At 43.7% G+C, this 22,232-nt stretch overlaps 2 protein-coding genes across 5 annotated transcripts in view; both read right to left on the bottom strand.

Annotated features, from left to right (window-relative positions):
* Positions 1 to 646: 646 nt before the first annotated feature.
* On the bottom strand, positions 647 to 7,420 carry anxa14 (annexin A14). The gene is made up of 13 exons (XM_018737033.2): positions 7,297 to 7,420; positions 5,654 to 5,704; positions 5,151 to 5,247; positions 4,777 to 4,865; positions 4,485 to 4,598; positions 3,961 to 4,051; positions 3,719 to 3,798; positions 3,454 to 3,513; positions 2,890 to 2,980; positions 2,687 to 2,782; positions 2,551 to 2,609; positions 2,243 to 2,353; positions 647 to 1,724 (listed from the first exon to the last, which is right to left on the bottom strand). Exons 2-13 carry the CDS (start codon positions 5,699 to 5,701, stop codon positions 1,662 to 1,664), a joined length of 999 nt encoding a protein of 332 aa, XP_018592549.1. The 5' UTR covers positions 5,702 to 5,704; positions 7,297 to 7,420; the 3' UTR covers positions 647 to 1,661.
* Positions 7,421 to 9,451: 2,031 nt separating this feature from the next.
* Positions 9,452 to 22,232, bottom strand: part of arhgef2a (Rho guanine nucleotide exchange factor (GEF) 2a) — a 57,102-nt gene continuing 44,321 nt past the window's right edge. For all 4 annotated transcript variants that reach the window (XM_029259945.1, XM_029259943.1, XM_029259944.1 and 1 more), the window contains 18 exons: positions 21,821 to 21,953; positions 20,657 to 20,766; positions 19,507 to 19,650; positions 18,086 to 18,336; positions 17,832 to 17,957; positions 16,084 to 16,201; positions 15,613 to 15,861; positions 15,418 to 15,494; positions 15,108 to 15,280; positions 14,843 to 14,910; positions 14,038 to 14,226; positions 13,724 to 13,822; positions 13,581 to 13,636; positions 12,895 to 12,936; positions 12,581 to 12,631; positions 12,126 to 12,479; positions 11,797 to 11,953; positions 9,452 to 9,722 (listed from right to left, as the gene is read on the bottom strand). In XM_029259945.1, the coding sequence (XP_029115778.1) occupies positions 9,640 to 9,722; positions 11,797 to 11,953; positions 12,126 to 12,479; positions 12,581 to 12,631; positions 12,895 to 12,936; positions 13,581 to 13,636; positions 13,724 to 13,822; positions 14,038 to 14,226; positions 14,843 to 14,910; positions 15,108 to 15,280; positions 15,418 to 15,494; positions 15,613 to 15,861; positions 16,084 to 16,201; positions 17,832 to 17,957; positions 18,086 to 18,336; positions 19,507 to 19,650; positions 20,657 to 20,766; positions 21,821 to 21,953 (2,480 nt within the window). In that variant the 3' untranslated portion in view covers positions 9,452 to 9,639. The remainder of the gene's footprint in view (positions 9,723 to 11,796; positions 11,954 to 12,125; positions 12,480 to 12,580; positions 12,632 to 12,894; positions 12,937 to 13,580; positions 13,637 to 13,723; positions 13,823 to 14,037; positions 14,227 to 14,842; positions 14,911 to 15,107; positions 15,281 to 15,417; positions 15,495 to 15,612; positions 15,862 to 16,083; positions 16,202 to 17,831; positions 17,958 to 18,085; positions 18,337 to 19,506; positions 19,651 to 20,656; positions 20,767 to 21,820; positions 21,954 to 22,232) is intronic.

Below are 22,232 nucleotides of genomic sequence, written 5' to 3'. Positions count from 1 at the left end.
CTGACATTTTACCACTTATATCTCCTTGATGTGCTCATATTGTCTTTTCATGCATTGTGGGCACCATTCTACTTTGATGCAACACTAACAGTACAGCAATTACATTCTTCTTTTTCGGACAAATATATTTCCACTATCTTCTCACTCCTTGGCATAACTTTGTAAGTGAGTTTAACTTTTGCAGCTTAAAAATGGAGAAACGACATACAGTGAAAGGAGAGCTATACAAAAATCACTTCTTAATGATCATATATGTCTTGTATTTATGTCACTAAATGAAAGCATAGTCAGCTATAAATCAATGGAGAGACAGTGCAAAAAGAGCCGTGGAAAGGTACAGGCATGTGGATTTTCCAAACTGCAGAAGAAACAACAAAAGAAACGGCAGAACCACCTGTGAACAGAATAATGAAGGAAAGTGATTTATTTATCTAACAATATTTTACCATACATCACAGTGAAATGTTTCAGGCTTTGTAACATAGCTGCACGTCAATATCAAGCATTAAAATCATGCCTTTGAGTTATGACAGTGACAATATCTGGATTCTTATGGGTTGAAATATGTCTATAACAGAATCATCTTTTTTAAGATTATGATCTGTTTGTGAGATTTACAATCTGCATATAAACTTTATGTGGCTTTTAAAAAGAAATGAGGCCATATAGAGAAAGTTTATTTCATTTGGGAGCTGCATGAATATATTTTCCCAAAATAGCATTTAATAAGTAAGGAATTACATTTAAATAACTTCATAAGAAACCTTATTGTGATTAATAAGCGAGTGAAAAGAGAAAACTGAAGTACTGCATGGTGCAATGAACAATAACTACACTGCCCCCTATGGACACTGAAAGTTACTGCACCTCTTCGCCCCACAAGTTTGCTGAATGATGTAAAACGATCGGTCCATCTGCATGTACAAGTTCCCTTTATAGAACCCTGTCCTCTTGGATTCCCAGCAGTCCGCGCACACAATAAGAGGTAATTCTATTCCCACTGCCTTACAAAGTTGCTCAGATGGCCGAGTGGTAGAAATGTCAGCCATGCCCCTGTCCTGGGATATTAATACTTGTCTCTTGGCTGACATTGTCCGGGGGATTAGAAAGAGCAGGAAAAAAGAATGACTGAAGATTTTGTCCAGTTGCTTGTCTAGGACCCTTCAGAACTGGACAGAGAGTGGGTATTATGGGTATTATATTTAAATATATCTATCCTTCATGGTTCACAGCAGCATTTTCAGTGACATTCAAATTTTAGTGAACTTTAATTTTGATATTTGTACAATGATAGTAAAAACTTGCCTAAGGGAGACTTCAAAAGCTTTGGCCCAACAATTTGTTCACTAATTTCTAAAGTCAGCTTTATGTTTTTTATGTGTTTATTGTCACCTAACAGAAAAATTTGAACAGCTAAGGCCATCTTTTTCATCTGTGGCATAAATTTAACCTTGTAAATGAAAGAACAAAATTTTATTCAAATAATTAACAAATGGAAATTTTTAAGAAAATGCAACATTATGTGATAAGGCCTTAATGCTTGCAGTCGAAGACTGTACGTTGTTTTTTGGAAAGCTTTATTCGGAGGCGCGAGGAACTAAATTGTACTTGTTTCGAAACGTAAAAATGCTGTGAACAAACAGTTGTGTCCTTGTCGGTCGCTACACATCTTCAGCCTGACACAAGGCCAGGTAAGCTTGTTGAAGGTCTCCTTTAAATTCCTTCTGTGAAGAGAGTAAGACAAATTGTGAGAAAACAGTCCAAGTATTGAATATACAAGTGAATCGTTTAATGAACACAGGGACACTTAAAATCAATAATACATGGTCAAGAAAAAACCTTAAAAACTCAAGGGGGGTGCAGTGGGTTGGACCGGGTCCTGCTCTCTGGTGGGTCTGGGGTTCAAGTCCCGCTTGGGGTGCCTTGCGACGGACTGGCGTCCCGTCCTGGGTGTGTCCCCTCCCCCTCCGGCCTTTCGCCCTGTGTTGCCGGGCTTGGCTCTGGCTCCCCGCGACCCCCGTATGGGGCAAGCGGTTTCAGATGATGTGTGTGTGTGTGTGTGTGTGTGTGTGTGTGTGTGTGTGTGTGTGTGTGTAAAACTCAATGGCAACAGTTGGTCATAAAAGGGTAACAGAAGAAACCCAGTAGTTAGAGCGGAGAAGAGCGGATGGGGAGGGCAGTGGGAACGGAGGGGCTGGAATGATGAAGGAGGCACAAAAGTGTGTTCGTGGTCCTCTCTGACCTGCAGGGCTGAGTAGAGCGAGACCTGAGCCAGCCGGCGATACTCCACTCTCACACTGAGCAGATCCTCCTCACTGCGGGAGACCAGGATGCCCCGAACCGCAGCACCCTTCTGTGCGCGCGCACACACACACACACACACACACACACACACACACACACACACACACAGAAATAGCACAGGTTACCATTGGCTAGAAGCATGCACAGAGAGAGGGGATGTCTAGAGAGAAAATATCCTCGACATACAGGCTACTGCATGTACTCTATGTTCCTGCACAAAAACATTTGCGTGTCCCTGAGACTTACCTTGATGGAGTTGTGCAGACGGTGAGCGAGGTATAGAGGGGTATTCTGGATGGAATGCACTGCAGAGACAGGCAAGTGAGCACGCAGACATATTGCAGAGAACTGCACACACGTACGCACATCATCAAATACTCACCTAGGGTGCGCAACCCCAGCCTCAAGTCCCCAGAGAAGTGATTGTGTATCATTTTATCCACTGTCTCTCCCTTCACGCTCTCCAATCTCAACAGCACTGAGAGAAAGATGAGCGGAGGGAGCAATGGGGATGAAACGTGAAGATTTCCTCAAACTGAAAATCGGAGCGTTTTTCACCAAGGACGATGAAGACACACTCTTTACCTCTGTCGAGATGGTCTGCATCGCGCGTGGTGAGTACCTTTATCCAGGGAGCCGAATCCACCTTTTTCCCATTTACAGCTTCAGCCAAAGTCTGTGAACACATCAGTATACAAAGTGCCTGAACCATTGCTCTCTTCCAAGTCTCAAAACGTTAACAGAGTCAATACAACATTGAAATGATAATAGCTCAAAATCGGGGGTCAGAGCTGCAATGGGTCTCAGCGGAATTTCCACTTGATCATATTTCGCACACGTTGACTGAAACCGCTTGTTCCGAGCGGGTCAGGGCAAGCCGGAGCCTAACCCGGCAGCACAGGGCGCAAGGCTGGAGGGGATATACCCAGGATGGGACGCCAATCCGTCGCAAGGCATCCCAAGGGGGACTCGAACCCTAGACCCACCAGAGAGCAGGACCCGGTCCAACCCGCAGCGCCACCACACCCTCATCATATTTCGTATTCAGGCTATTCACAGGTTGTGCTGCTGAAGTCAAATATTTAGCACGGAAAAAAAAATCCATTAAAAATCCCATGAATACAAACTGAACTTTAAAACACAACTCACCTTCACATCTCGGTCAATGAGCTCATAATCAATCACTCCAGGCAAATTTTCTTGCTCTTTCTGAAGAATAAAGGGAGCAGATTTTCACTGAACAAAAATGTCCAGAAGGTGGTAACCCCTCAAAAAGTCACAATGTTGACTGGATATTGCACCAGAAGAGAGCATCAAAGAACAAGCCCAAGTGTGGATAATTGTGCCAGCGATGCGCTGGAGACAGGAGGGAGCAGAACTAGGCCTCAGAACTTCAAGGCAGGAGCCGAGGTACCGTCAGAATGGCCAGCAGCAGCTTGGTGAAGTCCTTGCTCGTTTCACTAATCAAGTCATTCTCCAAGTACCGTCCAAACTCTACACAAAGAGATCACACATTGTCTCACACTCAACACCTACGACCATACGTGTGCGTGCGTATGTGTGTAGTCCAGCCAGCAGGGCCTGTGGATGGCAGCAGGTGAGATTTCTGACGCTGTGAGTAACAGAACCGTGGTACCAGGGTACCTTTTTACTCACCCTGGTTGTAAACAACAATGATCTCCTTGAGCTGCTCTCTGGATCTCGTACACAGCACCTCCAACAGAGTCTCCTCATCTGTACCCAGGCCCTGCACACACAGGTCAGGATGTGCCAGTTTAAATTTCCTCCACCCTAAATTACAAAAAATAGCTGTCGTAACTCTCATCTTCAGCATTGTCTTTATCTGGGGTGGGGGATGCGGTGACGCGGTGGCACAACAGGCTTGACCAGGTCCTGCTCTCTGGCGGGTCTGGGGCTCAAGTCCCGCTTGGGGTGCCCTGCGACGGACTGGCGTCCCATCCAGGGTATGTCCCCTCCCCCTCCAGCCTTGTGCCCTGTGCTGCCAGGTTAGGCTCCAGCTCACCACGACCCCACCTGGGACAAGCGGTTGTAGGCATTGCATTTTGTGTTTTCACTTTCTACATCTCTTTCCAAATCACAATCCTGGTCATGTGTTTTTCAATGTCTTCTGACTTGCACAGCTACACACTTCTGTCCAGCGGTGCCAGTTCATCCCTCACCTCCATGGCTTGCCGGAGGCGGTGAGCATCGAACTGGGATGGGGTCATCATGAGGCCCAGCAGCAAGTCCTGCAGTCCACCTGTCAGGCACTTCTTCAGCATGGCACTTAGCTCCTGTAAAGAAAGTATGGTAGAAACAGAAAGGGGGAGGACATGAGTGCTCAGGGCTCTAACAGCTTATATTCCAACCTTTATTGAGTACAAAGGAATACATTTCCATATCATGATGCGTACATTTCCATGTTCTATTTTATGCTTATAGTGCATCGGCAGAGTCCAGCTACACGTATACCTTCCCTGCGAGGCTGCGGTAGGCCTGAGCAACGAGCTGTCTCTGTGCGTTGGTGCGGTTGGTCAGGACCCTCACCAGGGTGTTCATATCTGTAACAACAAATCTATTTATAGCCTAATTACAGAGGTCTGCTTTACAAAGTACGCTCGCCCACAACGACATCAACTCGCAAAACTACAAGGGATCAGTCAACACCAGTAGTAAAGTGAATAAACTGTACAGGCGTTCAGCAAAAGAAGATCAATGTTAAGTGTGTGCTGTTCACGAGCACGCTTCGTGATGATAATGTGCTTCAACGGGAAGCCGTGCAATTTCATTATGACAAAATAAAAAACACAATAATGAGTGTTACACCCAAGTGGACCATGAGGTACCTTTCTTCTCCAGCGCTACCTGGACTTCACGGGCATCCCTCTCAGAGTTAAAGTTGGGGAAAGGCCGAACGGTGCCCAGTGTGCCCCACCACATCTCCTAAAACAGCAGAGGTGCGGGGGGGGCTTGGATTGGGATTACGTTTCATTACCAGTGGTGGTGGGAATAGGAGACCATGTGAGACCTCTGACGTTAGCCAGGGAGAGGAAAGACGAGAAGGGAGAGGTAAGAAGCCAGCAGCAGAGGGGTGAAGAAGGGAGAAGTGATGGGTTGGGTGGGCCTGTGACAGAAGGCTGACATAGAGCACATAGGATGAGGAATACCAAAAGGTGAGAAAAGCGAGGGGAATGGCTTACATTTGGCGTACTCTTACAGAGGGAGATATAATTGGAAGTGATGGCAACAAACAGACACAAATGTTGACACAGCCACTCCAAAACCTTAACCCAATGCACACTGTGTATTAGGGAATTCCTGTAGGTCTTGTTGCTTTTTAGGAACTTACATCATCGGCGGGGGACATAGTTTCCATGGCCTTCTGGAAAATCTCCATGTCCTACACAGATGAGACAAAGCACTGGGACAGTAGCACCTCAAATACATCCAAAAATGTTGCAAGACACTGCGGAGCATATCACAGGGCACCGATGTGAGCAGCAGCAGGTGATATGTTTCATATGTAACATATTTCATAGCTGGGTCCTTTCAAACCCTTTCAGAGTAGCGATGCATATCAGTGTAAAACACTCTCTGAATACCCTAGACTGTGCCATAATAAACCTAAAAAAGCAGAAAATGTCCACATAATGGCAGAACACCATATGCATTAGAAGTATATTTTAGATCTGTAAAGGTATATTTTAATGGTTTAAACAGAAGTACTAGTGAGGACATCAGTTTTAACTGAAAACAGCAAAAGGATGAACATTAATATAACATTTTTCTTGAATGTTCACTGTTACAGTTAATTTATGTATTCTCCTGGACAGGCTGCTGCCTGAACAAGCTGGTCCATGGTAAAACAAGAAAAAAAGCCACATATCTGCTATAATTCATTAGGAGAGAATGTTGATGACAAGAGCGAACACCACACAGCCGGTCCGTCAATAACGAACAATCAGGCTGCCTGCAATTCTGCAGTTAAATGGTCACTTCTGTCAGAACCTCTTGTAAGTGCATGTGTCACACTGCGGGATTCGCTGATCTGCCGTTTCCGACGCTTCGCTCCCGTACGGCGAGGAGCCCCACGTGCCTTGTGGCACGTTTAAAATGGCCTTTGTGGAAAGACTGCTATCTAGAGTACACAGCAGGGACTGAGGTCTTCCTGCTGCTCCATCCTCACATTCCACTATGTGCACATAGTAACACACACACACACACACACACACACACACACACACACACACACACACACACACACACAGCTTGTCCCAAGCAGGGTCATGGTGAACCAGAACCTAACCTGGCAACACAGGGCACAGGGCTGGAGGGGACACACCCAGGATGGGACACCAGTCCATTGCAGGGCACCCCCAGCAGGACTCGAACCCCAGACCCACCAGACAGCAAGCACAGGCCAAACCCGCTGTGCCACCGCCCTCCCCTCTACAAGTTAAACTTTAATTACAAATGTTAACGGATAGCAGGCGATATTAAAGAAGCTCGCGAGCTGGGTTGTAACCCGACGTTAAGTTTGCATAAAAACTGCAAAAAACACGACATATGAGGTCATATTCCATGTATTTGGCCCACAGTCCAGCGGACCCATGGAGTCAGCACCACTTCTTTGGAGAGTTTTCACAAGTAGGATACAAAGTGAAGGTATACACTATGTCTGAGAACAGACATATTTGAATTGCTGCCATATGTCATTGATGACGCTCATTAGATACTACCATTTCCTTACGAAGACACCAGTGCATGTAGTATACCATACTGTACTGCAGGTGTGCTTCAGTGGACCACTTTAGGATGACCAGTTGCAAATATTTTTAGACTAATAATTCCACTATTCTTCAAGAAACTCTTCCACAACATATACTTTGTTAATATACATTAGCTATAATGAAAGTGCAAATCTGGGATAAATATACTGCTATACTGCCTCATGAGGAATCTGACTTTAAATTAATTTTTAAAAAATCTTACCTTTATTTTTGTCTGGCAAAATATCCCAGTGTGGTTTAGTGTGTCAGAGAACCAGGAAACCCGGCAGAGCCCTACAGCTGTTTGTAGAACACCAAGCTAAGTTTACTGTGACGGTCTGGGTGTGTCTATGAGAAGCAGGATAGGGACTTATAGAAGTGGACTCTGAGCAGCAGTGGCCTAACTGGCTGGGGTGTGTCGGCAGTCTCATCCTTCCAGCAGATGTGCTTAAGGCTTCAGAGTGCGGAGAAAAAATGGCCGTGGTTTCGACTTTGCCCCCTTGAAGCAACGTGCAGCGCCACACCCCAGTTCAACTTATCGCACGGAACATGCCCAGAGTTACCATATCCAAGAACACTGAAATGTAGGACATGTCCAACACATGTCCAACCTGCCTTCATTAGTTAAAAATACAATTAACATTGTCATTTCAGGTGAAGCTGAGATTTATTCAGTACTTTACCCACTGGTGTACATGATATGACAGACTAGCAGCTTTGGATAGTTGTGGATACTTTTATCACAGGGTGTAAAAACCCCAAAAGGGACCATCCCCCAAGATACAACACCGATTCACACTCCTGCAAGAATTCATCTACCAACCCAGCCTGCAGTAAGTGACAGGTCCATGTTAGAACAAGATGGGACTCACTACTGGGGTCTAATGTCCCTGGGGCACAGGAGAGGGGAGAACACTTCTTCTAATGGAAGAAAGAAAGACTTGCCAGCTTTAAATGCAACTGTACCACATCTGGCAGTGAAATACTGACAGTAACTTTATCATGGCATTTTAGAGTGTGCCTTACACCCCAGTCCTGTGTATGGAATGGTGAGCAAGGAGCTCATATTCACACTGGAAAATGTGGCAGTCAAAATACATTCAGTCATTCAGGAAAATCTATTTTAATCCACTCAAACATCATCTTGCCTAAACAGTGAGAATACCTGGATTACAGTCTTGTGCTTTACTGCTTATCGCTACAAATAACAAACCCTGCTTTGAGGTACATATAACTTTTCCCTTTTTGGATATAAAAAATGAATCACAGACAATGTGAATAATTTGTCAGATTTATGAACAGAACACAGACCAGCCAAATAAAGTAGATGAGTCAAACAAAATCAAGAATTAAAATAAAATTACAACATAAAAGCTTGAAAAGTCCAACATCTTCATTTTCTGAACACAGAGCATATATTTATACACACAAATACATACTTTATATATAATATATAATACGATATAGAAAAAAACTACTGTAGTTTCTTCTGTAGTTAAAGCAAAGGAAAACATCCTATAAATCCAGTTCATCTACTGTTTTACTCTCTATACTACTACTGTTCAGAATTCAAGGAAGTCACTAAAAAACAGCTTTGATTTGCAGCTGACTCTTGTTCCACTACTTCAGTGTCAACTTCGGTCCAGATCCTAGATGTATACAGTAACATCATTTATATCCACATCTATACTGATAAAACAAGAGGTCACAGGACAGGCCTTTCCTTTTTTTTATTCCTTTTTTTCTACTGCAAACAGTTTGGGATAAAATTTTAAAGAACATTTCACAGAATTCTGAACAGTCAATTGCAAAACCCTCCCCTAATAAAAAAAGAAAAAAAAAAAAGAACCCGCTTCAAACAAAACTCTCCAAAACTGTTAAAAAAAAAACATTTTGGTTTTTGAAAATTTCAGGAGAATTCAAGTTTGTTTGTGTTCAGGAAGGGATGGCAGCTGAGCTATGTTATACTCACACAGCCTAAAAAATGTATATACAGTACATTTCTTCATGCAGACTCCTACCTCCCCAATGGCCCTGACCCATATTTGCCCAGCATTTCTCCTTAAGTTCAGTTTCAGTCACCGAGCTCTCCAGACCACAGTCATGCAGAGTACTGAGGATACTGGATGAATGAGATTACACTTAAATTAGGCTAGACTTTCATAAATAAAATTGTAACTAGTTCTTTTTTATCACCGGCTTCTTAAATCTGCCTTGGAATTTAGTTATTGCTATGGCTCCTTTCTCCCTTCCTCCTCAGACTCTTCCTTTAGTGTCTCACCAGTTACAAAGGAGAGAAGAATGGCAAGGAGAAGAGAGGCAGAGGAGGTAACTAATTCAAAGGATGATTCCAAAGAAGGGACATAATATAAAATAAAATAATATGCCATGAATCATGACCTGTAACACAATATCTCAGAACAAATATATACCAGAACATAAAATGATATTTGGTTCCTGGGTCGGCATCTATGTACAATGGGAATGACAAAATCATGTATGCAGCTTGGTTCAGTTTGATTCGGTACTGGATGAGAACACGTCACAGGTCCTGGGGAGGCTGCTGCTAGCTCTGTGTCGTCTCAGGGTCCACCTCAGACTCACGCATGTCAGTCGCACACTCGCTCTCCTCTGGAATGTCCTGCAGATCTGGGAAGCAACGCAGCAAGTCGTTAATTCTCGGATATCGTTCACAAAGCTGCTGAGAACTTGGGTCAGACATCGCATGATTTTAGCATGCTGGTTCTATCCATGTGGAACACATGGACTGATACATAATGAGGCAGAGTTGGAAGGCGTTAAACAGAGGCCCAGTGAAGCCATCCACCCACACTGCAAACACTGGAAGCGAGCCAAAACTATATCTTTTTACATCCAGACACACCTACACAATACACAGTGAGAGAGCAGGGAAATATATGCGGAGTGAAAGGCCACAGAGAGATGATGAGTATAATGTGTGTTTGTGTGTGCGCTCGTGTGGATTGCCATAAAATCAATTTACGTTATATAAAAAAAAAACCACATTGTGTGGGCATGAAGAATACAGTATGGACAAAAGGTTAGAATAACTCTGCTGAAACACAGCACCTTCTGCTCACGGGGTACTTTGCAGATGTTGAGGCTGTTCAAAACACTATTTTTTAGTCATGACTCCCAAAAACGGTCACTGATGACATCAGCAGAATTATTTTACAGTACTTGTAAGTACCATCAGTGGAACAAATAACAGTATACAAAAATCACAGAGGCTTGAAGGTCGTTATTATAAATGTTTGTACAGACAAAGTATTAACACTAGACAGCCGGTCCAATTTTCAGCCTTTTTTGTTAGTTTAATGGGCGGTACTGGGTCACAACATACAGATAGAAACAATATACCTAGAAGGTGCAAACGCTTCCACGTATGTAAAACTGGGACAGGAGTTCAAAACACTGCGGTTTGTCAGAAACTGTAATCATGCAGCACTAATTCCAAAAGGGTGTCCAGACATTACAGAATTAGTTCAGCTTCAAGTGTAGACTTGTAATAAAGTACATTTCCTTGTCAAATATGTAAGAATAATCAGCCCATGTTCCTCCAGGTATCACCTGCTAGTCCCAGTCTCCATCTCTCATTACTTAGGTGTCCCGGTACTTTCTCGTTTTTGGCTCCATTGTGGTGGAATGGGCACCCTTTCTCCCTCTAAACTGCCAAATCTCTCTGAATATTCGACAAAGGTCTCAAAACATCAAAACACAACTCTGTCAGGCGCACTTCTCTCCCGATCTCCTAATTGCTCCATAAATGTACATTACACATCATCTATCATTATTAAAACATTGTACGTTCAGTTCTACAGGCAGCAACTCATGTAATGCCTGTCAGCAAAAACTGTGGTATTGGACAGACAGACTATGCTAAGAAAACCGCAGACTGTGCACAGAGATATTACCTGGATCCAAAAGTATTTTGTTAGTCTGAATTGTATGTCACTTCGGAGAAAAAGTGTCTACAGAACACATAGTATGAAGTGACAAAGGACACTGGATTAACAAAGGAATACAAAATAATAAATATACAATAACTGTTCGATTTAGATATTAATTACATATAACATCCATCCATCCATTCATTCATCCATCACCAACCACTGCCTGGCTAATGCACAATCATGTGGTCCAGAGCCTATCCTGAATGGGATGCCAGTTCAGTAAAGGGCAATCAAATGCACACACACATTCACTTACACAAGAACAAACTCTGGGCAATTTAAGAGTCGCCAATCCACCCAAAGTATGTCTTTGGACCATGAAGGGGGAAAGAAAAAAAAAAAAAAAAACAAAACTATGGAAAGAAAGCCTATGGAAACATGTGGAAAACATGTAAACTTTGCAGAGACTGGATTTGAAACCGTGTCCAAATTCATAGCCCAGGTGCTGCAACACACCAGCACTTCCTGCTTTGTCACCATCATCTTTTTATATGAATCTTTTCAAAAAGGGATCAGGTAGCATCACACAAAAAAATGTCTATTCTAAATGACCACATAATCAATAATGAAGACCGGTTTCGTATTTGAGGATTTGCCGGTGATTTAAGTGGGGTGCTCTCAAAATGAATTAATTCAGTTTTAGTTAATTCATTCTGTGCATAGTACTCTAGAATAGACCATTTAGGAAATCCTGCAGTAACATCAATTTAAAAAATGCATGCAGTCCAGCGCTGATGTAACATACTGACCTCTAGGACTATCGGAGCGAGGGGAGATTCTGATGTCCTCCTCCTCGTCCGAATTGTCGTCTATATCGCTGCCCTCTTGAAGGCCATCCAGCTGATCCACAGACTCCTGGCTGGCCAGCGGTGCCACAGGGCTATCATCGCCTTCACTTGCTGCGACCTTTAGAGGTGCCGGGGGTAGGGCAAGACAGTGGAAGATGTATGCAACTTTTACTACGTACCACTTCCTCTGCACTGGCAGGACTGTGGTTCAAACAAAAGTCACTCAATCAGGAACAAACAGAAATGTGCAAAATATTAATGTCTTTGAAAAAATCAAAGAACCAGTATACCTGATCTGGATTCGCAGTCCCTGTGTTGTCCACTGGGGCAGCAGCACTACTTGCCTTCATGTCCTTCACCTGCTTCTCCAAATGAGCACGGGCTTTCTCACTGTCCTTCAGCTTGCCCTCCGCTGCCCTCAGCCTCACCAGCTCTTCCTGCAGAAGGCTGTGCTGCCGCTGCAGCAGTGCCAGCTCGCCTAGGGCTGCTGCTGGACTGGCATCTAGGCCCGCATCCCGTGACAGGGAGCGGCACAGCTTGGCAGGGGTGGAAGCCAGTTGCGTGGAGGTTGTGGGAGTTGATGTGCACACTGAGCCCTCACGGAGGTAGAGCTCTATAATAGAGTCCTGTCTTATAACTGCTGCCTAAACAAGGTGAGAAGACAAAAAAAAAAAAGTGTTATTAACAGATGACGGAAAGGTGGTGGTACACATGTATGAAAGTGGAACTTTGTCTCCCCACCGACCTGTAGCGCATGGAGCTGGGTACTGAGGTTCACCAACCTCTGACAAACCACCTGAAACAAACACACACACAATCATCACTACACACACACTGGTGCTTAAATCTGAACTGTTATTGCCACCCATACTGATATTGTCATGAATAAGCAAGACATACTGTAGTTACTGTTAATGTGGTTCATTAAACCGAAAAAGTAGCTTTAATGGTTTTAAGTTAGGTATATAATTACTAATAATTACTACTTCACTGAAACACTGTTCTTATGAGGCTGGTGCCCATAACAATTTAATCCTATTGAGTGTAACTTGACTGTACCTCATTCAGTGGTCTGTCCTGTAACTGATTTCCATTCCCATCCTGTGAGGGTTAAAGGCAATGATTAGTTGTATTATAAAGTACTTTAATTGTGTCACTTTTCAGAAAGGGAGAAAAATATAACTAGCTAAAATCAGCTTTTCCTCAATTGTTGGGTCACTGTCTCGCTCTTTTTCCATCTATTTACATTAAATAAAACTATCTATGGAATATCCCAATGATATTCTAGTGGCACATTCTCTCCAGTTATTTTTTATGAATGGCCAAGGGAAGATCACAGTTATAAGTCTCTTATTAACTGAAAACGATGTGAAGCTGTTATAAACGATATAATAATACTTCACACTTAGCAAACTATACACTACTATATATAGGAATGTTTTGAAAGGAGATGGAAAAACAAGAACAATTCAGAGATGAAGTAACAAGGAAACATGGTCCTTAAACAAGCCCTAACAATACAATGTGTGTAGGTGGAGGTGTGGGCGAAGGTGCAACTGTTCTCCATTTGCTAATGAAACTGGGTGCAGAGTGCCGGGGGCGTAGAAACAAGGATGACTGGGGGAAGCTGACATCTCAGTTCAATTAATGTTTTAAAATTTGAACGTCTTTAGTAACGGCAGCACAATGTAACATAAGACTCTCAAGTGGTGGTCCCCTTCAGTCATAATTCACCTCAACCTAACCTTAGTATCTGGGCTGTTGATATCATGGGTTCCGTTGACTGATATCTCCTCTCCATCTGTGTATTAAGGAAGAGAGAATACACATTACTGTATATATATTACATAAATTATCATGGACAGTGGGATTATTAGAAGACACTCACTGCTCACAGGTGCCCCTGTGTGGTTGCGGTCTCCATTGGAATTGCTGGAGAGAGGGACCTCAATGCTGGACCCCAACAGCAGCTCAGTCAGTCTATCCACTAGAGGGGCCAAAGAATGAGTTGTCATCATTTCAAAGTGCACTCAGTGTTGAAACCATGAGAAATTCATATTTCCCTGATACAATCAGGCTTCCTTATCAATCTGTCAAGACATCATTCACATTGTCCATCTGTTCCAGTTCATGTATCAGAGCACAACGGCAGATGAGTGAGTCAAGAGTAATGCCCTCAAAGATAACTCCTTTGAGTCATACCCTCAGCGATAGCATCGGTGAGGAGCTTCTCTCCCAAGGGGGCCTGCGGGGTGTCTGCACGGAAGATGTTACGGCAGTTGGCAGGCAGGGTGACTTCCTGCGCAGCAGTTACTTCAGCCAGGTCTGAGAAGAGAGTCACCCTCTCCTGCAGGAGCTCCAACACTTCACGGTCCTTCTGCTGAATGTCAGCTGAAGAGGGGCAGCAATATGTGGATGTGAATAAAAAACATAATAGTGGTTCCATGGCTATAATGTTGGGAAATTTACAAATAATAAATGAGGTGATAAAGGGACAAATTAGAAACAGATTACTTAGGGACTTCCTGAAGTCCCAAAAGTGTAGAACATTCTCCTCTAGAAATCACATATTTTAGACAGGCCTCCTATAGCATGTTTTACACAGTTTCTCATTGCTTTGTTTTATATATTTTTTTGCACTGTTTTTAAGATTTTAACCGTAAAACACTTTTGCTTTTGTGTGTTGGCTTGCTGTTCAGCGTTTCATAATGTACTCAGATGGAGCGATGTGAGAAGGAGGAGACTGCCTATACCACTGAGCCTGCGAGCGAGGCTGAGGGCAAGCGTGGGGCATTCAAGTGCGGTGCGGAGCTCTCACCCTTGTGTATTGTGCTGATTATGCACTGAAGTGAGTGGGTAGAGGAGAAACCACATGACAGACCTGAGAAAGGCATTAGGGGAAGTGAAGGACCTTACAGGGACATGAGGAGGAGGGAGTGATGGACAGAAAAGGACCATGACAGGAAGTGGAGACAATGCAGAATGGATCTTAAAATCCTCTACTGACCTCTAAGCCTACGCACCAAAGCCTTATCCTCAGTCTCGATCAAGGGGAAATCCTCTCTGGATGGACAGCTGTAGGAAAAGGAATGAGAAGGGCATATATGTTGAAGAAGTTTGCTGTCACTCTACTGGAACATCATACATGTTTAGAACATGCACATTTTACAGCATTATCACAGTACGAAAAGCTCTGGACCCTGTGCTCTAGCGTGCTTCACGTTTTTGGCTGAGGTGAAATAGTTTGTGTGACTGGTCAGTCATATTCATACCTGCTGACAGTTTGCTGAATGAGCTTCATCCAGGTGTTCCTGTCTTCCTTGGAGGCAGCGTGGATCTCGTACATGTCCGGCGGCGTGGTATCACTGATGAGGAACATGCCGCGTTCCTGGTTGGCGATGTCCCTCACAATCAGGTTTTTCAGAGAAAGTACAGAGGGCTTGTCCTGAAGGAAGGAACAGAGTGTAACCCAAATGGCTGCAGAGGAATAGGTGCGGACTATTAAAGGGACTTACGTTGACCTCCAGGAAAATACAAATATAAGGAAAAAAAAAAGACAGCATAAGAAAAGCTTAGGCTCACCAAACAGGGGAAGAAAAACTTCTGATCTTTCTCCTGCATGAACACCAGGATGTCTGTCATCAGCAGAACCTGCACATCTACACACAGATAAACACTGTTACTGACAAACAACTACTACATGAGGGAATAGAACTGCAACTGAAATACTGCCTGTGCCCTACACAACAAGAGCCACACGCTCCCTCCCACACTAACCTTTGAGTCTGGAGCCAGCAGTCTTCCACAGCAACGTGCCCTCATGGATGAGGCTTCGCCTCAACAGCTCGCTCCCGCGAAACACTCCTCCCCCGCGCACCTCCGCCTCCGCCCTGGGGTCCAACCGAGACCGGATCTCTTGCAGCCGCTGTGTGCGTTCAAGCTCCAGAACCTGTTGGTCCACCGAGCTCAGCAGGTCTCGGATGAGGACCAGTGCCTGGCTTACAGAGGAGGCCTCTTCCTCATTACCTACGAACACGAGACAGTCAGTTGGAATTATGTAAAATCAGTCCCAGGATGCATTGTAGTGGACATGTCAAATCCCAGGCTCTAGTTTAAGTTTCAATGTGCCTTGAGCACTTTAATACTTGATTGAAGTAATTACTCCCCAAATCCAAGCAAACAAGCCATCTCTCCACACTTATTTTGCAGCTTTCTGTAGCACTGTGGAAACAAGCTCCTAGTGCTCACCCTTGGTGTTGTCCAGGATGCGCTGTACGAGGACTGGGTACTTGGTGATGCGCTGAGTGACCAACAGGATGCACTCCTGAACACCATGGCGACGGAGCAAAGGGCCACGGCTGACTCGCTGAACAAAACAAGGAAAGGCAATCAGCCAGGGTTTATATACGCACAGGACACTTTATAAGATACACCATGCCGTCAGCATTGGTGACGCATATATCCCTCAAAACAGAATGAATTCAGCAACAAGGTGCTGGACAAATTCCACAGGATTTCTGGTCCATGCTGATTTGAGAGCTTCAGTCAGTTTCTGTTGATTTTTTTGGCAGCGCATTCATTCTCTAATACTGAATTCCACCTCATCCCAAAGTTGCTCTACTGGATTGAGAGGTGGGGACCATGGAGGTCATTGGAGTAAAACTACTGAAGCTTGTGGAAGCGTTTGAGATGACGTGAGTTTTGCGACATGGCACATATCCTACTGAAAGCGACAATATTAGCTAAACAGGCCATAAACAGATACACCTAAACAGTAATGGCATTTTTACACTTTGTGTCACTCAAACACTCAGCTGGCACTAAAAAACTAATGTGTGCCAAGAAAGCATCCATCACACCATGTCTACTGTTTGTGCCGTTTATACCAGACAGGACGGATCCACAGATTAAGTAATTTCAGACTATGGGATCAGCATTTTGCAGAAGAAACCTGGATTTGAGAGTAACGTGTTAATGCGTTTCCACTCTTCAGTCATCCAGTTTTGAAGACTGCATCCGAATGTGATCAAACTCCTCTGACCTCTCTCATGAACAAGATGGTTTTCCCCACAAAAGTGCTACTGACTGGATACTTTTTGTGTATTTCATCATTGTCTGCAAACTCTAAGCCCTGTACTGTGCAAAAAAACCAGGTGTAGCTGCTTCCGAGATGTTACAAACATCACATCTGACACCAACATCCACAGCACATGCAGAATTGCTTTAGTCACGAGTGGATTACGTGGAATGGAATAGAACCTCTTGACCCTGTTTGTATACTTTATATATTCTGAGTGAACTCGTAGAAATACTTGAGTACACTGATAACTACTAACAACATACATACATGCAAAGAAATAATGCAAAGACTCAATAATAATCCAATAATGCAAAGACTTGCCAATTTCAAATGCTTTGCACAGCTTCATGTCAACATCTCCGTGTAACCTCACCCTCCATTCACCCATTTTATAACCACTTTCCTTCCCTGCTTGCCTCTCTCCTCTGGCCAGTACGTCCTGGTACAGTTATATAAACACATCTCTGTTTCTTCACACTTCTCTCCCTCTGTGTGTCAGCCTCTGCCTCTCCCTCTCACTGCCTCTGCACATCACCACCCTCTCCCTTTTCCTCCCGCACAAAAGTACAGCGCATGACTTATGGATTTGCAGAGGAAAAGGGCCTTATCTAGGGACAGCAGGGTTTATGTAGCGTCCACAGTATGTACTACCTAGCTTCATAGACTAAAGAGGAATCTTGGACAAAAACCAGTATTTGGAATGTCTAACTGGACAAACATCAGTCAATTACATACATCTGTAATTCTCTTATTGATCAAAGCCAAGCTAATTATACTGCAATAATAAATGAGCACTTTTTAATGTCTCTTTACAAATCCTCTGAAAATTCATTCTCCTACATCCTCAGTCACTTGGGGAGAACATGAGTATATGGTAGTTCTTTCATGTATCCCTTTCCATCTCATTTTCTCTCACCCGTATGAAGTTCTGGAACCTCTTCTCTCTGGTCAGCAGCTCTTTGTACAGTTTGACTGCCTTCAGGTGTCGGCTACAGAACTCCGCGTAGGCCTTCCTCATTTCATCTGCGTTCTGGCCTGAGAACTGTGAAGACAGCCCACACACCATTGTATTAACTAGGAATAACAACATACCATCTGTCACATGAGAAGTGCATACTGGGAGTGTCCTGCCCTGGACTGGAAGCACCCCCCGCCATCCAGCAGAACTACCTGCTCCTGGAGCACATCGCCCAGCTGGTGGATGGTGAAGTTGGTGCTGCTGCCAGGTGCCAGGCTGTGGTTTTTTCTTAGCAGCAGCTGGGCCAAGAAGTGAGAATGCAAGGACAGCAGCCGGTCCAGGCAGGGAAAGACACCATGAACCAATCCAGGCTCCAGCCTCACTTCCTCCAACATGCCCCGTCGATACACCCCCTCCATGATCCGGAGCGTCCGGACGTGGTGCAACTCTGTTTGAATCAGCTCTAATGGGCATGGAAAGGGAAGAGATGCAAATAAAAGGACCACGTTACATTCAGTTACACTCATGGATGGTCAGTAATTTTCACTGACGCTTGTACATGATCACATTTATGTTATAAATCCTTTTGGTTTTTAGCCACAAGCAGGTGCAGTACTTTTAAATTCATGCATATTTATGAAGACATCTGCACCTATTTATACTCCTCATTCAGCCCTCATTGTCATGCAAGTGCTGAAAAATTACTTCCTTTTCTTGAGCACCTAGTACTGACAAAAACTAAACAGAACACATTATATTCATGTCCACATATGCTGAAAAGAACACAGAAAAAGAAAATGATCTGCTTGCACAAACTACAAACAACATACAAACTAAATTCCATACTGAGTAATAAAAAGATGAATGCAAAGAGCTGAATCTTAAAAGCAAGAACATCACTGGCATCCCCAGCATTCCAGTTGTGCGCTGTGTGCCTCACTGTTGCTGCAATGGATGATGAGTGCATGCACATGGTGCATAAAGAGCGATGTTCCTAAATATTCTTTTTTTCTGCTAAAAATTAATCATTTCAGTTACTCAATTACTGGATCAAACTGAACCCATCAATACTAAAGAACTTTTAAATCTGAAATAAATAAATACTGAGTTAAGTCAGAAATAAACGGGACAGGTACAAAATGCATCTAACAGCTTTGTAAAATGTGCTTTGGTTAAACTGAATAATAAAAGTGGTGAGTTCTTAACTAGCACATTCAGTTCAAAATTCTTTAAACTGTACCACACATTCAATCAAAATGCCAAAAAAGGCTTAGTAATTCACACTCAGGAAGAACAATAACTCAAGCTGTAGAGTCCAGTGACCAGGACTACCCATGTCCATCACTACAGTACCTTACTACATAGCTGTATAGCTCTCTCTAAACATTAGATCCCAACCAAAGAACGAGGATCACTTGACTATTCTTGGTCACCCAGTACAATTCCCATATTTAAGTCTGTCAAGCGTTATTTTGTATGTCTGAGTTCATTTTAACATTGTATTGTTAAAAATACACTGTGAAAGAGAAGGCAGCAAACAAACGCAACCCAAGACCTTACACATGGCTTTGGCATTCTAACGTTCGTTAAGTCAGGCACCAACTGTACAGGAAAACATATGAGCGAGCCTGACCATAGATGACATCCTGCCGTTTGATGACATCTTTGCGGTGAGTCTGCAAGTATGAGGAGTCCACTGCTAGACTCCAGGAGTCTGCCTCAAAGTCCCGTCCTTCCTGTTCAATCTCCTCCAGCATGGAGGCATAGTATACCTCTCCTAAGAAAGAGCAAAGGGTCAGCAAAGACAATGAGTTATAAACAAGTACGTGGCAAACACTGCTGCACATCAGTACTAACTTAGAAATGTATTACACCCATTCCTCCCCTAACAGAGTAAATAATAAATTAAAAAAAGTTTGCTGCTAGATCTTCAGTCGATCATGAAATTAAGCTTTATTTATGACAGCGTAAGGGGGTATTAATAAAGCTGTTTATAATTGTGGCACAAGTACACATTTCTGCACACACATCTCTTAGGTATCCATGGTCCTCAGATATTGTCCTTATTAGTCTTTTTTAAACCGTCCCTGACAGTAGGAGGACACCAGAGAGTGGCTCCCTGTCAGAGAGAACCTACTTCTCAGACCTTCCCCGTATTGAGTTCATCCCACCCCCTTTAATAGCACCCTTGAGTAAGATACTTACCTTAAATTGCTTGAGTAAAAGTGCCCAGATGTACAAATGGGTAAACAGTTGTTGCTACCTCAACACGTTAAGTTGCTTTGGAGAGACGCATCAGATAAAGAATAAATGCAATTTAAATGATTGGTTGACTTTATTAATGTGACAGTAGGTTTTCCATGTTTCCTTGGACTAAGAACAATTAAGTTTCTGAACAGTTATATGAATTCATTACATCTTACAATTTTCTGAAGTGTTTCCGTAAGTGTTCCATGTTTACTGTTCTGTTGAACAACTGAGCCAATACCCAGGGATGGGAGTTATCCTGTCAGGATTCACCCATGTGAGGTTGACTGCATGCATTTTTGGTCAACCGGTCGGTTGCATCTTTGGAGGACTATGTAATGGGCAAAAATATCATTGTACTGAGTTATTAACCCACTGCATGAGAAAATGATATGCATTTTCACAAGCCAGCGTAGCAATTTTTAATTGTTCGGGACCCTGTTATATGAGGAATCGGTGTATTTATGCCTTAGTCACAACTTGTACATTTACGGTTCTCTCTCTACACTCCCTTCCTCATCAAACCTTGTGCTTACCCTCATCGTTGAGGGACTCCATGGACATCGCTCTGTTGCGGAAGTTCAGTGAGTCTGTGGACTGGGAAAGAATCCTGCGCAGTCCCAGGGGAGAGTCATCGTTCAGGTTCCTAGGGCAACGCACACACGCGCAAACACACATACACATGCACATGCCCACCCACCCAAGAGAGTGGGAAAACAAGAGAAGGACGCGGATAGAGACCCACATAATAAAGCCAGAGATAGAAAGAAGAGACGGGAAAATAAGACGACACACACAGAACACACAATTTATATAAAGAAAGATTAATGGAGAAACAAAGCAGGAAAACAAACACAAAGAAAAGATGTGACAAATGCACATCCAGCGAGTTAGACATATAGCCATGCATTCATTTACATATGTTCAGACAGACACATGAAGGTGCGACACCAGCAAAGCCAGAAAGACGGAGAACGAAGCAAGGGCAGGGACATGCACGACCACACAAAGACAAACAAAAACAAAGACGCACAATGTTACAATAAAATAATGTGCAACGCACACCAATACAAAGCAGCATCGTAGCCCACGTTCCACGCTAGCAAACCGAAACAAACACTGATGAACACAGCGAATGTACAGCCATGTCACAACTGACTACCATCCAGCCATGCAGCCATATGCAGTGCTGAGATATGAAGTAGACTATGAAATCACCACCAAATCACAGCAACTTCTTCCAATAGGGATTTTATAGCTTCAGTGCATGGCCACAATTCTAGAAACAGCTTTTGCTGAAGGTACACATCTTTCTGTAGCGATTTCAGTATTTGAAGGTCAACGATAATTCCACTCAACTGAATATCATCATGTTAATCTGACCTACTGAAGCTCTAGTGAACATTGCCCAACCGAGTTTACCCATCACAAACATTAATTGTTCAGTTAACCATAGATATCTACAAGCTTGTGACACTGCGAACATTTGCGTGTAACAGTGCACCCATTGGCATCACCTCTGCCTACCACTCCTCAAGCTGTAACTCCAGTGGTCAACTTGGAGAAGACAACCCATCAGTTCTCATCTTCCCTCATCAGTTCTGCAGTGTTGTCCCTCATACATCTCTGCTGGCGGGTAGCCTTCAAAGTGCTTGTTTCCCCTTGGCCCTTGGACGGTATGCGGCAGCCAGTGAGCTCACCCAGCAATATTGTTGGTGGACACACTCTTGGAGAGGGAGAGGCCGGAGCGGCCGCGGCGGGAGCCTAGCAGGGACTGGCGCAGGCTGTCGGACGGGTAGATTGCCGAGCTGGGCCTTTCCTTCATCATGGGGGCTGCAGGCCATAGAGGGGCCAATGCCGAAGGCAGATGGGGGAGGTGATTGGAGTAGGCAGAGTGGAGATGTACAGAGCAGGCAGTGAGGGCGGGATGAGAGGTAAAAGAGAGAGAGCTCTGTCAGTTGTCTGACAGGTAAGATACAACACACTTACAAGGCTGCTAGAAATTAAGAAAGGTGCATGAAGGAGGAGGAACAGGAGGATGTATTGGATAATAACCCGTTGTTCATATGCATTGATGCATATTATGATAAAAATCTTATCTGCACAAGTTGC

The sequence above is a fragment of the Scleropages formosus genome, chromosome 18, assembly GCF_900964775.1.
Source record: "Scleropages formosus chromosome 18, fSclFor1.1, whole genome shotgun sequence".
In the NCBI taxonomy this organism is placed as follows: Eukaryota; Metazoa; Chordata; class Actinopteri; order Osteoglossiformes; family Osteoglossidae; genus Scleropages; species Scleropages formosus.
This window is presented reverse-complemented; position numbering and strand designations above follow the sequence as displayed.

Bases quoted from the DNA above. Each gene is read 5' to 3' on its own strand.
- anxa14 (XM_018737033.2), bottom strand. From the start codon at position 5,701: ATGGAGATTTTCCAGAAGGCCATGGAAACTATGTCCCCCGCCGATGAT. The intron at 2,354-2,550 runs GTAAGTCTCAGG...GCGCGCGCACAG, and splicing joins GTCTGCACAACTCCATCAAG to AAGGGTGCTGCGGTTCGGGG. The intron at 1,725-2,242 runs GTCAGAGAGGAC...CTCTCTTCACAG, and splicing joins CGCTCTACTCAGCCCTGCAG to AAGGAATTTAAAGGAGACCT.